The sequence below is a fragment of the Durio zibethinus genome, chromosome 21 (assembly GCF_047325235.1).
Source record: "Durio zibethinus cultivar Kanyao isolate XHJ-2024 chromosome 21, ASM4732523v1, whole genome shotgun sequence".
NCBI classification, from domain to species: Eukaryota; Viridiplantae; Streptophyta; class Magnoliopsida; order Malvales; family Malvaceae; genus Durio; species Durio zibethinus.
In genome coordinates, this window is record NC_143182.1 from 676,140 (window position 1) to 689,327 (window position 13,188).

General features: G+C 34.6%; 3 protein-coding genes across 3 annotated transcripts; 2 read left to right on the forward strand and 1 right to left on the reverse strand.

Moving 5' to 3' along the window:
* Positions 1–2,281: 2,281 nt before the first annotated feature.
* Positions 2,282–4,352, reverse strand: LOC111305870 (small ribosomal subunit protein uS17). The gene is made up of 6 exons (XM_022903732.2): positions 4,234–4,352; positions 4,054–4,094; positions 3,864–3,964; positions 3,033–3,177; positions 2,781–2,870; positions 2,282–2,591 (listed from the first exon to the last, which is right to left on the reverse strand). The coding sequence occupies exons 1-6, from the start codon at positions 4,243–4,245 to the stop codon at positions 2,501–2,503; spliced, it is 480 nt and encodes a 159-aa protein (XP_022759467.1). The 5' UTR covers positions 4,246–4,352; the 3' UTR covers positions 2,282–2,500.
* A 399-nt stretch (positions 4,353–4,751) lies between these two features.
* Positions 4,752–7,455, forward strand: LOC111305871 (ATP synthase subunit delta', mitochondrial-like). Its single transcript, XM_022903733.2, has 2 exons — positions 4,752–5,145; positions 7,003–7,455. The coding sequence occupies exons 1-2, from the start codon at positions 4,888–4,890 to the stop codon at positions 7,345–7,347; spliced, it is 603 nt and encodes a 200-aa protein (XP_022759468.2). The 5' UTR covers positions 4,752–4,887; the 3' UTR covers positions 7,348–7,455.
* Positions 7,456–11,469: 4,014 nt separating this feature from the next.
* On the forward strand, positions 11,470–12,212 carry LOC111305873 (FCS-Like Zinc finger 3-like). Its single transcript, XM_022903734.2, has 2 exons — positions 11,470–11,722; positions 11,859–12,212. Exons 1-2 carry the CDS (start codon positions 11,613–11,615, stop codon positions 12,019–12,021), a joined length of 273 nt encoding a protein of 90 aa, XP_022759469.1. The 5' UTR covers positions 11,470–11,612; the 3' UTR covers positions 12,022–12,212.
* Positions 12,213–13,188: the final 976 nt, after the last annotated feature.

The following is a 13,188-nucleotide window of genomic DNA, read 5'->3' on the forward strand; positions in this document are numbered from 1 at the left end:
CTTTTTCTTACCTAATTCTAGCTAGTCATAGAAGTCTAACCAAGATTCATACAGCCATGGGTTGATTTTAGCTGACCTACAACAGCAAGGTTTTTGATGATTTAACAACCAGTCTTTGGCAAATGACATTGATCCAAATACGCGTATGAAAAGTACTTAAACAGTACGTTTGAGGAATTAATGCTGCAATTAGTGGTTAGATAAACCAAGTCTGTTTTTCTTTATTTATTTCGCCATCTCAACTGATCTCAAATTCCAGGCAGGTTAGTTAGTGTGCTGTTTAGGAGTTTGCAGCAAAGTCAAGTTTCCATGGTTTTATTTTTTATTTTTTTTTAAAGGTGAAGGGAAAAGGCAAAGTAAGTTCCTACATGTGTACTGTATTGAAGCCTTCGACCTATCTCATTTAAGTCTCTGACGACCAATATTGAAAGGAAAGCAAAAGAAAAAAATAATAAAAAGTTGAACCAATATTGCGACAATAAACTTTAACCTTCTCTCACTCTCTCATCACTTTGCTTCATTTGCACTCCAGGCATGTTCATTGACCCCATCTAATGCTTAACGTTTAGTCCCTTTGTGTTGATTTACAGCTCTTACTCTCTTTGATTTCTCAGTAAGTTCTCATATGGCCCCTCAGGGACATTCCACGCATAACCCAAGACGTCAAAGATAGTGTGAAAATTAATGCAATTGGCTAGTCGGATCAGGAATGTCGGTTCTATAGTTTCAGGGTGCAGAATAGAATTATTCTCAGGAATGCTGATATGGGATGACTGCCCTGGACCGGACAATTTCCTTGTGTTTAATGCAGGAAAGAACAAAAGGGTCTAATTTCAATCAGACACGCTTTGATGTAATACCTTGTAAAGATGTAGTAATTGTTTAGGCAAATCCGATAAACCAAGAAATTTCTGCTTGTGGATTCATTTCCCTTGTCCTATGGAGCAAGAGTCCACTTCTTACATTTATTAATCCTTTGTCATTTTATAATTTTTATATCCCTTTCTTCTTGTTTGGATAATTACATTACATTCCTAACTCCTTGTCCTTTCATATGTTCTCCAACTTGATTAATTTGACTATCTTTCTATTCAAATAAAGCCAATTCGGCCGATTTAGTATTCAGAGTATAATATAAAAAAGGCCAATGGCGCAGGCAATAACTAGGGAGGGGGGGGGGGGGGGTTGGCTTCGGTAAACTGTCCTTTCATGGGTTTTGTTTGATTTGGATGACTTTGTAAGAGTGAAGTCAATCTCAATATTGTGAATCACGTATCTAAAATTTTCTAATCTAATTCGCTTTGAATCAAAGTCAAGGAATCTATAGACGATAATCAATGAGTTGGATTATCCAACGGTAAGAAATTTTCACCAAAAATTAAAGACGTATACAAACTACCTTGAGCTTCCTTTTTGTTTCTCACCGGTCACCACGGAGCCTTGTGGATTAGTTTAATTGGTGGGCCAGCGCCCAGCAAAAAGGCTTGAATTCGAATCCCATTCTTCCATGGAAAATATTCTATCGTTGCCAACTAGTTTGCTTTCTCCTCTGCTGGACGACGACCTTTGGGTTGGAATGCGGCAAAATCCCGTTGGTTGGAGAAAGAGAAAAAGGGTGTAATTCCCAGATTCCACCTTTTGCACATAACTTACATTAAATTTGGATTTAAGTGAGTAAAGGAAAAGAAGATTAGTATAATTTTTATTGGAAAGTGGCCCCATATGACGTTCGTTTTAATCTCTTTGGCCTCTACCAGCAGCAAAACGGTCGAGGGCGCCAGATCAGATAACAAGAGAAAAGAAGTCAGCTTTGGGCTCTTTACCAGATTCTCACTCCTTTTCTGTCAAAGGGAGAAGAGGACCATAGGCAGTAACTATGTTTTCTTGAATAAACAAACAATGCAACTCCTCAAGGATTGGGGACAAAGAAATCTTACCAAAAGGAGGCATTGCAAAGGAGAAGGCAGTCGGTTGGAGCAGCAATTACTGACTCATTATGTCAAGCCCCATATTTTCAAATTCCCAGTTGGAGAGACATGAGGTCCATATTGGACTGTTTATTTGGCATGCAAGCAACATATGGAATAAAATGGAGAGACTACCGGCATACAGAATTGGCTCTTGCAGCCTAGCCTCCGGCAGAAATACCGGGCATTCATAGATGCAACTACCGACTAGAGATACTTCTAAATCAATGAGAGAAGGGATAGGCAAACAACTTCTAGCAAATACCATACGAATTTCACAAACCATGCTGCAACTTGCTAAAAGCAATCAAAGATGAACACAAGATTTTATGTTTTCTACTCAAAAGAATTGACATTAAAACACAATTTGAAAAAGTAACACTTAGTAGATCCTCAAAATTGTAATAATGGAGATTTCCAGCCCAACAAATGTTTCCATCAACATAAACAACTGAAGCAAAATCAACCAAAGTTCATGTAGTGAATACATCTGGACACCGACACTACAATTTTGCATTTCAAAAGTACATCTCTCACATGGCTGTAAAAGCCTTCTTCCCACCTCCAGAAGACCCAGCTGGAATAACCTTTAAGACATTGAACCTCACTGTCTTTGACAAAGGCCTACAAAATTAATAGACAAATTAATATGGTAGTTAGTAAAAACCTCCATGCCATTCCTCTTTCTCCCCAGCCATCCGTTTTATTATTTGTTCTTTAGGTGGGTGGGTCTGTGGGAAGTGGTGGTGGGGAGGTTAGGGAACAGTTGAGACAATAAATATTTAAATGGTAAAATGTAAGTAAACTATGAACCTGCATTGCCCGATTATAACATGATCTCCTTCTTTAACACGAAAGCAGGGGGAAATATGAGCTGGGATGTTAGAGTGCCTCTTTTCATATCTGACAAAATTTTGATACCAGATTAAAATAACATACATGAGATTTTTTCATAAATGTGCATTACATTCTCTTACAATAATATAAATCAATGTATCTAGCAAATATAAAAAGATACTGAGGAGGTTAAAAAAGGAATGAATCTATAAAGGGAAAACATCTTGCCTTTGGTATTTCTTGATGTAGTGAAGATAGTTCCTTCGTACAATAATGGTCCTCATCATTTTTGCACTGTGGCAAGTGCCAGCAAGGATACGGCCTCTGATAGAAACGGTGCCAGTAAATGGGCATTTTTTATCAATATATGTTCCTGAGCAAAGGTGCAACCTCCAACATAAGTGTCAACAAAATCATGTGCAGAGGGGGTGGAGAAATGGACATGAAATAGAAACAATGAAACAGTAGCAACATGAAATTTTATCAGGGCAAAATCTAGACATCCATAAAATTAATATGGATGCCCCATGGGGGATATAATGCATGCATAATAAGACATGACAATGTAATTTGATTTCCTGACAAAGACATGCACAGGTCAAACCAAAAGATACCCTTTCAGAACCATATTAAACCAAGACATGGTTTACACATTGTATCCAAGGAATGCTAGCCAATCGACAAAATCACACTTGCTAAAGGAAAGTCCAAACATGAAAGATTCCAATCTATTTGTTAACTTCTTACTTCTTATTTCATAAAAGCCCCCTTTCATTTAACAATTTCAAGTCTGAAAACATAATAACAAATGATAAAAGTACGTAGTTTTCAAATCTCTAAAACCAACAAGCAAATAAAACCATTTAGGTTTAATTATCAATAACCTAGCAGAGAACAATTAGTTCCCACCCCACATATTCAGTGACAAACACAAGAGAGCAAGCAAAGACTAAGAACTATATCAATTTTCAAAATGAAATAAAATTACAAAAAAACTTAATCCTAATTTAACAGGAAAAGTCTTAACAAAGAGGAAAAGTGGAAGAGAGCAAAGCAAACCTTCAATTGCCTCTCTGGGTGTCTTAAAGCCCAACCCAATGCTCTTCCAGAAGCGATTCCCGCCCTTTCCAGGCCTCTTACCTTTTCCAGTTTTCTTAGAGCTAAGGGAGGAATACTATAATCTATTAGAATTATTCCAAGATGATAATTTGCAAGTAGTAGTAAATAACAAAAGAGGAAGTTAATTTACCTTAGAAACACCTTTGGCTGCTTCAAAAATGCCTTCTCCGTCTAATATACAAAGTTAATAAAAAAAAAAAAAAAAGATCAGATCAGATCAGATTAGAGCAGTATCAACACAGAAGAATAATAAAGGGAAGCATTTCCAAATGCCTCGTTAGTATTTATTGAGAGAGACAGAGATCTGAACCTGTTCAGCCATGGTTGAGGAACGAGGGGCTACCCGATTATGCAATGACGAGAGAGGTTTACAGAGCAAAAACCCTAATACAGGCGGCAACGCCACTGTCCATTATATATGGGCTTTCATTTGGAAAATTGCCGTTTTCCCCTTACGGGCTATTAATAGACCCCAGTTACGTTGGGTCGCCCTCGGCCCACATAGGCATACATGTAAGCCCAACCTAGCCTTTTGCGTTTATATATGTCTCGATTATGGGAAGATTTTAAATTAGTGGAATTTGAAACTCAAACAAGCTTTTAAGTGCATGAATCAATAAAATTAAATCTCATATTTGCTTATTCATTTCTTTTCAATAGCAATGAAGTTGTTTATTTTATAACAAAAAAACAATTATTGATTTAGCATTTGCATTAATTGATTCTCTGAATACGAGTATAAAGTGTGATATGTAGCCCAAATCGAACACCTGAGGCCCAAAAATGAAGCCCATAACCTAATAAGTCCAAAGACAAGGTAACAAAGACAAGTTGAGATCCTTTCACAAACACAACAGTAAACACAGGTACCAAAAAGAGAGTGAAAGACCCCTCTCTGATACTCTCCTTCTCTCCGTCTCCGACCTAGCGAGAGCCGAGCGACCACCACCAGGCCCCTCCGAGAATGTTGCGTCGAGCTTCGGGGCTGTTGGCCCGACCCATTTTAGCGGCAAGGGCTCGACCCTTCTCCACTGATTTGCCGGCGGCTCAGACTGCGGATGCCACGTTCGTGGAGGCGTGGAAGAAAGTGATCCCCAATATGGACCCTCCTAAAACTTCTCTCTCTTTCATGCAGCCTCGTCCCCCAACTCCTTCCTCCATTCCTTCCAAGCTCACTGTCAATTTCGTTCTTCCTTATGCTTCTGAATTGGCCACCAAAGAGGTAACATTTGGGCTTTTCGTCGTTTTAATTTCTGTCGAGGAAATTTTCAATTTTTTTTTCAATGCTGCTATCTGGGATTAGTAATGTGGGAAATAAACAAGGAGGTAACAAAGGCCAAACCTTTATTTTTTATGAAATTTTGTTAGTAATTCTTTTGATAGAATGCAATGCCTTTTATTTGTTTTTGCAGTTTGTAATGGTGATAATCTGAATGCGTCTCTAATTGTCCCGCATTACCGCCAATTTTGATCATTTGCCCTATAAAACTCCTACGGTACATTTTACTGATGATGATACCATGTAATGTACCTTTACATTGGGTTACAGATTCTGCACCCAAATTAAATCCCGAGAAGATAACACAATTGTAGTATTGCTGTGCAATTTAGAGTGTATTCTCTAATTTTGTAACTTTGAGGGCTTCTTCATTGCTGATGTATACTAGGCTTTCCAGAAAGTCATTATATGATATCTTTCAAACAGTTCCCATTTGTCCCACAGAAATATATTTTACAAGACTTTTTTAGTAATTGTTGTTTCTTGCTTGTCCATGCCAGTTCTACTACTCCTTTTAGGGCAAGAAGTGACTTCATTGCAAATATGGTATTTAGAAGTGTTTTGACATTGATAACTAAAGTCCTTGAGCCCTTGAGAAAACAAAAAGAGAGTGAGGGTTTGTATTTTGTTTGGCATTTGCAGTGTAGTTTACCAAGTGCATTTTCCCACTTTAGACCTTTCTAGGCATTCCCTCATATATCTGTCACATCTGTGTTTGGAAAGCCAGATTTACATTTAGTCAGATAGTGGTAAGTAATTCAGAGACAATAGTAACAAACAATTTCAATTTCTAGTACAGTGTGTTATGATAAAGCCTATTCGTTCACGTTTTAGTTCCATCATATCTGTTATTATGTAAAAATGTTTTTGTTTTTAGTTTAATTTTGAAAAGCATTTGCCTTGCTGTGGTATTTGGCCAGTGAATGAAACCTCTCATAAGTTGCACAAAGATTTCATCCTTATGAATATAGATTGGTCTTGTTGAGGTCTGCAATTCAAAAAATTGCACCCTAAGTACCAAATCAGCTGTGAATCTATTACTTATTTTTGTTCCTTCAAAGATGGTGACAATGCTGATACTCGATCAAGTTTGCAAACCTTGCTGTGATTGGAATTTCAGATTTCAAACATTTTTCTTCCTTTTCCATCTTTATTTCTCTCCAAAGATTCAAACATTAAAGTCCATTAAGGGAATCTCTTCATTATTTTCAGAAACTAAATGTGACCATATCTATGTCTTCTATTTAACGTGGATGATTCAAGCAAGGTTTACTGTTTAAAGAGTTTGTTTATACATTTTCCACTTGTTCATGCATATGGCATCCAAATATTATTTTGTTTTCTATCTTCTTCCCCAAACCCCAACCATTCGATGAAGAATAAATTAGGTGACTAATTTTTGTTGCTGTTTTACTAAGTTTGAGCAATGGCGAACATAGTGAAGTAACCATACAGTAGTGTATTGTCCCTGTCCCACAGGACCAATTGAGAGATAACTAAATGGAAACAATTTGAGAGAGAGAGAGAGAGGTAGGTGTTATGTATGTTTTATTCTTTCTTGTTTTTGGCGTGGGTTCGACAGCCAGCAAGGTAGGTTGTTTAATGAATGTGAAGCCTATGTAAATTGAAACAAGAATGCAACTTCTCGTGTTGTAAGTATTACCGTAAGTATGATCTAATACTTGAGCAAGAAAAAAGTTGAAGTGGTTGAAGGAAAAGTAATAATAATAATGGCTAAAATCATAGACTATATGTTGTAAATTAACTGGATTCTATGTCTCCTAACTTCTCTGTTTTCAGGTTGACATGGTTATAGTGCCAGCAACAACTGGACAGATGGGTATTCTTCCAGGACATGTAGCAACAATTGCAGAATTGAAACCTGGAGTCTTATCAGTGCATGAAGGAAGTGACGTTACAAAGTATTTCATCAGCAGTGGTTTTGTTTTTATCCATGCCAACTCTTTTGCAGATATAATTGCTGTTGAGGCCGTGCCACTTGATCAAATTGATGCAAGTCTTGTTCAGAAAGGGCTTGCAGATTTCACTCAGAAGCTGAGCTCAGCCACAACTGACTTGGAGAAAGCTGAAGGCCAAATCGGAATTGATGTGCATAGTGCACTCAACTCAGCTCTGACAGGCTAGTGTTGTTTGTCATTATGTTCCTTGGTTAGTCATTTGTCCGTTTTCTCTATCTTAAACCTTCCTTATTGACACTTAGATTTATCTCATGGATCCATATATTGTTCTGAACACGTTGTTCTTTTCTTCTATTTCAAACGTTGAACGGGGAACCAACATAAATAATCTTTAATGAATTCTTCCTGGTTTGCAAAAGGAAGAAACTTTAAGAAACAACAAATTGTGTTGAATCACCATGTATTTCAATTCTCCCCTTAATTTTGGGTTGAACCCTCCCTCCCATTCATGTTAAAAATTCGTGGCTGCAACGCGTGGATTTGAAATCACATTATTGAAAAGGCAGGTTTATTGATTGCAGAACCTGAATTATTGAAAGGCAGGTTTACTGATTGCAGAACCTGAATCTTACTTTTGAGTGGGGCATTTTGTGCTTAGGGCATGCTTTTGGTATGGGAGTATCTCACATGAGATAGGACTTATATATATATATATATTTAAAAGCAAACTTGGGATTTTGATTTGAAAGATAATCAAATACACTGTTATATAAATTCCAGGTAGGAAAGCAACAGGTGCTAATGCCTTGAGTTTGTGGTTTAATGGGGGCATAATAAGATGACTTCATCTTACCATTATGCAGAGAAGTATGTGGAGTTAATATATACAGGTGTAGCAGGAAGGATTATTTTCACACTGCGGCCTATTGTGGTCCAGTGATCACGCAACCCAACTTAAACAAATTCCCTCAACTTGCCTTTCAGCATACTTGGTGAGAAAATTATATGACAAGGAGAGGTGGCTCAAGCGCAGTCTTTTTAGTGCGTTATTGAGTTGTTATGGAGATGATTAACTATGATTTATGGGAGAAATACTGGGAACTATATGAAGTGGCGAATAAAAATTAATATTTTTTTAGAATGAAAAAAGTCACAATCTCATCGTAGATCTACCCCAAGGATCATTGATGCATAAATAATATACTAGTATACATCACCCAAATGAGGACCCATACTGAGATTTTATTTTTTTTTTTACATTTATAATAATCAACTTAAAGCAACTGAACCCAAAGAATTCATTATTTTCAAATTAAAAAGCAATATTATTTTATATGTGCATATATATATATGTATTTTGTTTATGATTTTTTGGTGTTCAATAATTATTTTGAATCTTGATTAATTCGAAATTAAATTAAGTAAAATCTCATAAAAATATCAAATTCTCTCAAATTTATTTTTTTCATTCATAAAATTCAAAATTAAAATCTTACTTAAAAAAATCAAATTTTTTTATAAAGTAACTATATTACAATCATGCTTTCACATTCTACTAGTAGTATCTTTTTTTCCCTTGTTTTATAAAAAAAAGTCCACCTGTATTGCGTGGGTTTCGAATAATTTACTTATTGACAACATGTCAAAATATTAACAAAACCTTCTCATTTTTACTTATAATTTTATTATTTATTAATAATAAAAAATTATATAAAAATTTATTATTTATAAATTTTGATGATGTTTATATTACTTTAAATTATAATTAATTATATTATATTATATTATAATTATTATAAATTATATGTTCTTTTGGATAACTGTGAAAAGTGTTATTGTTTTTTTTTTTATTTTTCAAAATTTTCAAGCTCATGTAATTTGATATTCATAAATGATTCTTGTAGTTATATTATATAATTTTTTTAAATTTATATATTTATATTATTAAAATATAAAATTTTATATTTTTATTTATAAAAAATTACATAATTTAATTGATATTAACATAAAATATTTTTTAAATTTTTATTAATTTATATATAAATTATTATTAAAATTTTTAATTATATCATTTTTATTTTTTTTAAATTATACTTATATTATAAAACTCACTCGATCATATAAAACTCGTCCCTCATTTTTAAGCACTTGACACGCTCGTACTCCAAACGTGTGGGGGAACAAGCATGTGGTAGCGGTCCCCACCCACTCAATAATTGAGTCCCTTCTCGACGGGTCCAGCGTGGCACGAGATCAGCCGTTGAGCTATGTGACTTAGAAAATCTGACCACTCCAAGAACCCGGAATCTTTTTCCACATAGCTCCAGCAAATTCTTCTATGGTGCTGCGCTGGTGATCCCATCGAAACGCACGTGTTCCGGGCAATTAGAAGGTTAATGTTGGGAGGCTCTGCCCGGGGGACAAGGGCAGCATCCGTGGGCCCGGGAGACAAGGACCTAGGAAAAAGGGCCAGCAGGATATTTCGTCAGGTGGGCCTCAGTCTTCGATGGTTTTGTTGGGTTGTGTTTGTTGGTGGGGCCTACGTCTACTCAGCTCCAAGTTCGTGTCACTTGTTTTTTATTTTTTTTTCACAAGTTGTGGGCCCTACAAATACTCAACTCCTAGTTGGAGAAAAAAGGGAAAAAAATAAAACAACCTGACCAAGTGGTCCTCCTCCTCCTCTAGAGAAATCATGAGGCGCCCACAAAATTTCCCATGATATAACAAGGAAAAGGGAAAATCAAATCATGAGTTCTGTTTGCTGTTATTGTCCCATTCTCTTCCATAATTACTAAAGAACCCCTCAATGATTTATATAATTCCATTGGGCCCGTCACTGCACACAAACTTACAGCCATGATTATCATGGCATTTTCTTTTTTAATTTTTAATCATCGTGAGAATTTATCTTATTGGGAATTTTGTTGAAGAAAAAAGTACGTACGAGAAAAATACATCAAACATAGTTTTTTTAATATACCTCATTTATGTTGTTGTTTACCGAAAAATTTTTTTTTTCAAAATTAAAGTCATTCTAAATTACCATAAATAAAAAGTTTCTTTTCAAAATGTTTTAATAAATTTATAACAATTGTTTTAATGGAATATAAGCATGCAATAATAAATATAATACTTGCATTTTAAGTGCTATGGAAATGATAATTTATTTTCTAATGTGAAAATATGTGAAACTAATGAATTCATTTAGATATTTTGACTAATTATTAAGGGTTCACACTCTATCAAACGATTATGCAAACAAATAAACTCGATTAGTATAAAAATTGCAGTGTAACTTATGAACCAACATGCATAAACGTGGAACAAATCTTTTTCATTATTTTAAAAAATAGTAAAAACTTTTATTATTTTATTAAAAGATAAATAATGCATATTTATTTAATTTTATAATTAAAATTTTAATAATTTTAAATTAAATACAAAATCAAATAAATTTTAATTAAAAAATAAATATAATTTAAACAGATATGAATCTCAAATTTAGATTGTTTGTTATATGTTACATTGATTATAAACACATGTTACTAAATACATGAAACGCAAAGAGATTGTTATCAACAAAGAAGACGAGTTGAAATTCGACAATTAGTATTTACGAGAGTTGAGTTCATTCAAGCACAATAAATATTATTATTAATTTATTTAAGAATCTTTTGATGATTCAAAAATAAAAATAATATTCATCGCACCGATTAACTAATTTTGAAACAGTAATTACTTGATTGAAAAAGAACAAGAAATCAGATACTTTTTCTCTATGGGTAAAGTAGGATTTACATATACCTTTTCGGATTGGCATGTGTCCAAGTGAAGATTATCCAAAGGAACAAGAAATCAAATACCCAACACACAGGGACTGAATTGAAAAAAAAAGAAAAAAAAGAGTATCACATTTATTTTTTTTATAATCATAAAAAGAGAAAGAAAAGCGCCACTTTAATTATTAAAAAAAAAAAAAAAGGCTTTTGAGGAGAATGCGCATCAATTATCAAGCATTCTATAATTTAGCAGCCAATGGATTTAACCACCTTGAATTGGAATACCGCCCTTGGATTTGCAAGTAGGGGCCGCATCCTGAACCACTTTGGCTTACAACATATCCAATAAAATTATAACACCTGTCATTAACAAATGGATTTTAGTATTATACAATAGGCTGTGTAGTACTTGATTCCCATCCTCAACCACTTCGCTAACAACATGTCCAATAAAATTATAACACCTGTCATTAACAAATGGGTTTTAGTATTATACAATAGGTCGTGTAGTACTTGATTGCCCCAAGTCAAAGCCTTCCCTTTTAAAGTCTCTATGCTCCATTTGCTTTGTATATATCTACCAAGCTTGAATCGCCTTCCTCCCCCAACTCAGCGCTCTTCCTCAGCCTTTTCCTGCCCCTTCTTAAATAGCAAATTAGCAGCGAGTGTCGCCGCCTTTGGCTATTCCTTTTGTTGTAAATCAATAGCATTCATGTCGGCTTATTATTACTCTGGGTGTTCAGATCACTACGAGGCTCACTATCTCGATGCCTGCTCTCTTTGCCGCAAATCGCTTCATAATTCCGATATTTTCATGTACAGGTTAGTTGTCTATTATCGCTTTCGATTTTGAATCGTGTTCAATCATGAACGTGAATACGTTGGTTGGTATTGATTTAGAAACGAAAGATGGGGAATTTTTTAGTGTTTCTGATGGACATCGTTTGGGATTTTGCAGAGGGAACACACCGTTTTGCAGCAAAGAGTGTAGACAAGAACAGATGGAGATTGATGAAGCAAGAGAAAAGAACTGGAAATCTGGTAGATCTCTCAGAAAATCAGATGCCAAGAACTCTGCTTCTAATAAAACTGTACGGACGGGCACAGTTGCTGTGGCCTAATCACATCTTTGCTTTTGTAGTAGAGTGACGATATATCAATTTTCGAGGGACTTTTGAAATTTGCCGTTTTTTAATTTTTGTTTTTTGGGGGATTGACGGTTGCGGCGTGTGGATGTTTATAAAGGATGGATCATCGGATTGTGCAGTTTTCATCAATGAAAAATGTTCAAAGATTTAGCATTTTCTCGTAATACTGAAATTCCGAGGCAATGAAGTTTCAAAGAGACTTCTTTTGGTATCTCTGTCTGTTTTCTTTTCTAAGCAAATTCACAAAATTATTAAAAAAATATATATAAAAGACAATAATTTCCCCTAAATAAGGAGTCCAGGGACCAGGGTTAGAACCTGAAAGCACTCGTTTTGTCCGATTGAAGGGACCCTCGCATTCCACTTGCTGAATCATCAATTTCGATTTTGTCATGTTGTTTTTGGAGGAACCTTAACTCTATAGAACAAATGGAAAAGGAGTCGAGTAGGTATGAAACCTGACACGGCAGATCCGTGTTTGCCATGGTTTTTGTATGAGAATGGTGCCAAGGAGGCTCATGTCGCCACTGCCGTGTCTCCTGATAAATTTTGGTCAGGACTTAGGAGTCAACTCATAAGCGCGACCACCAATCAATTATTTGCTACATTAACAATCAGTGACACTGCTATTCGGCCCAACCAAATTCAGCCCATTCACATCTTTTTCTTACCTTAAAAAAAATCCATTTGATAACAAATTTAATTCAATTAATTTATATAATTATTTTTATAAAATAATATTTAATAAATTTAAATTTTGAATTTTAATATTTACATATATATTTTTATTTTTAGATTTGGTTCTTCTATGTACCTAGAAAAATAATCTATATATTTAAAAAGAAATTAGCCATCAGTTTTAAAAAAATGTTATCATACACGTGGGTAATTTTGTGAAAAATAAAACATAAGTGCGTCTAATTACATTTTATTATTTTTATTTTAATTTTGATTTGTATGTAAATTTACAATTGAGTTGGTGTCTCTTTTAACTTGTGACACCAACTCAGTCAGTCACTTTCAAGTAAATTTACTTAGCCCTAAAAGAACTTTTTAAGATTAATTAATATACTTAATAAAAACTTTGTATTGCATGTAATAGGTGATAATTTTATTCATGATTTTTAATCCTTGAGAGAA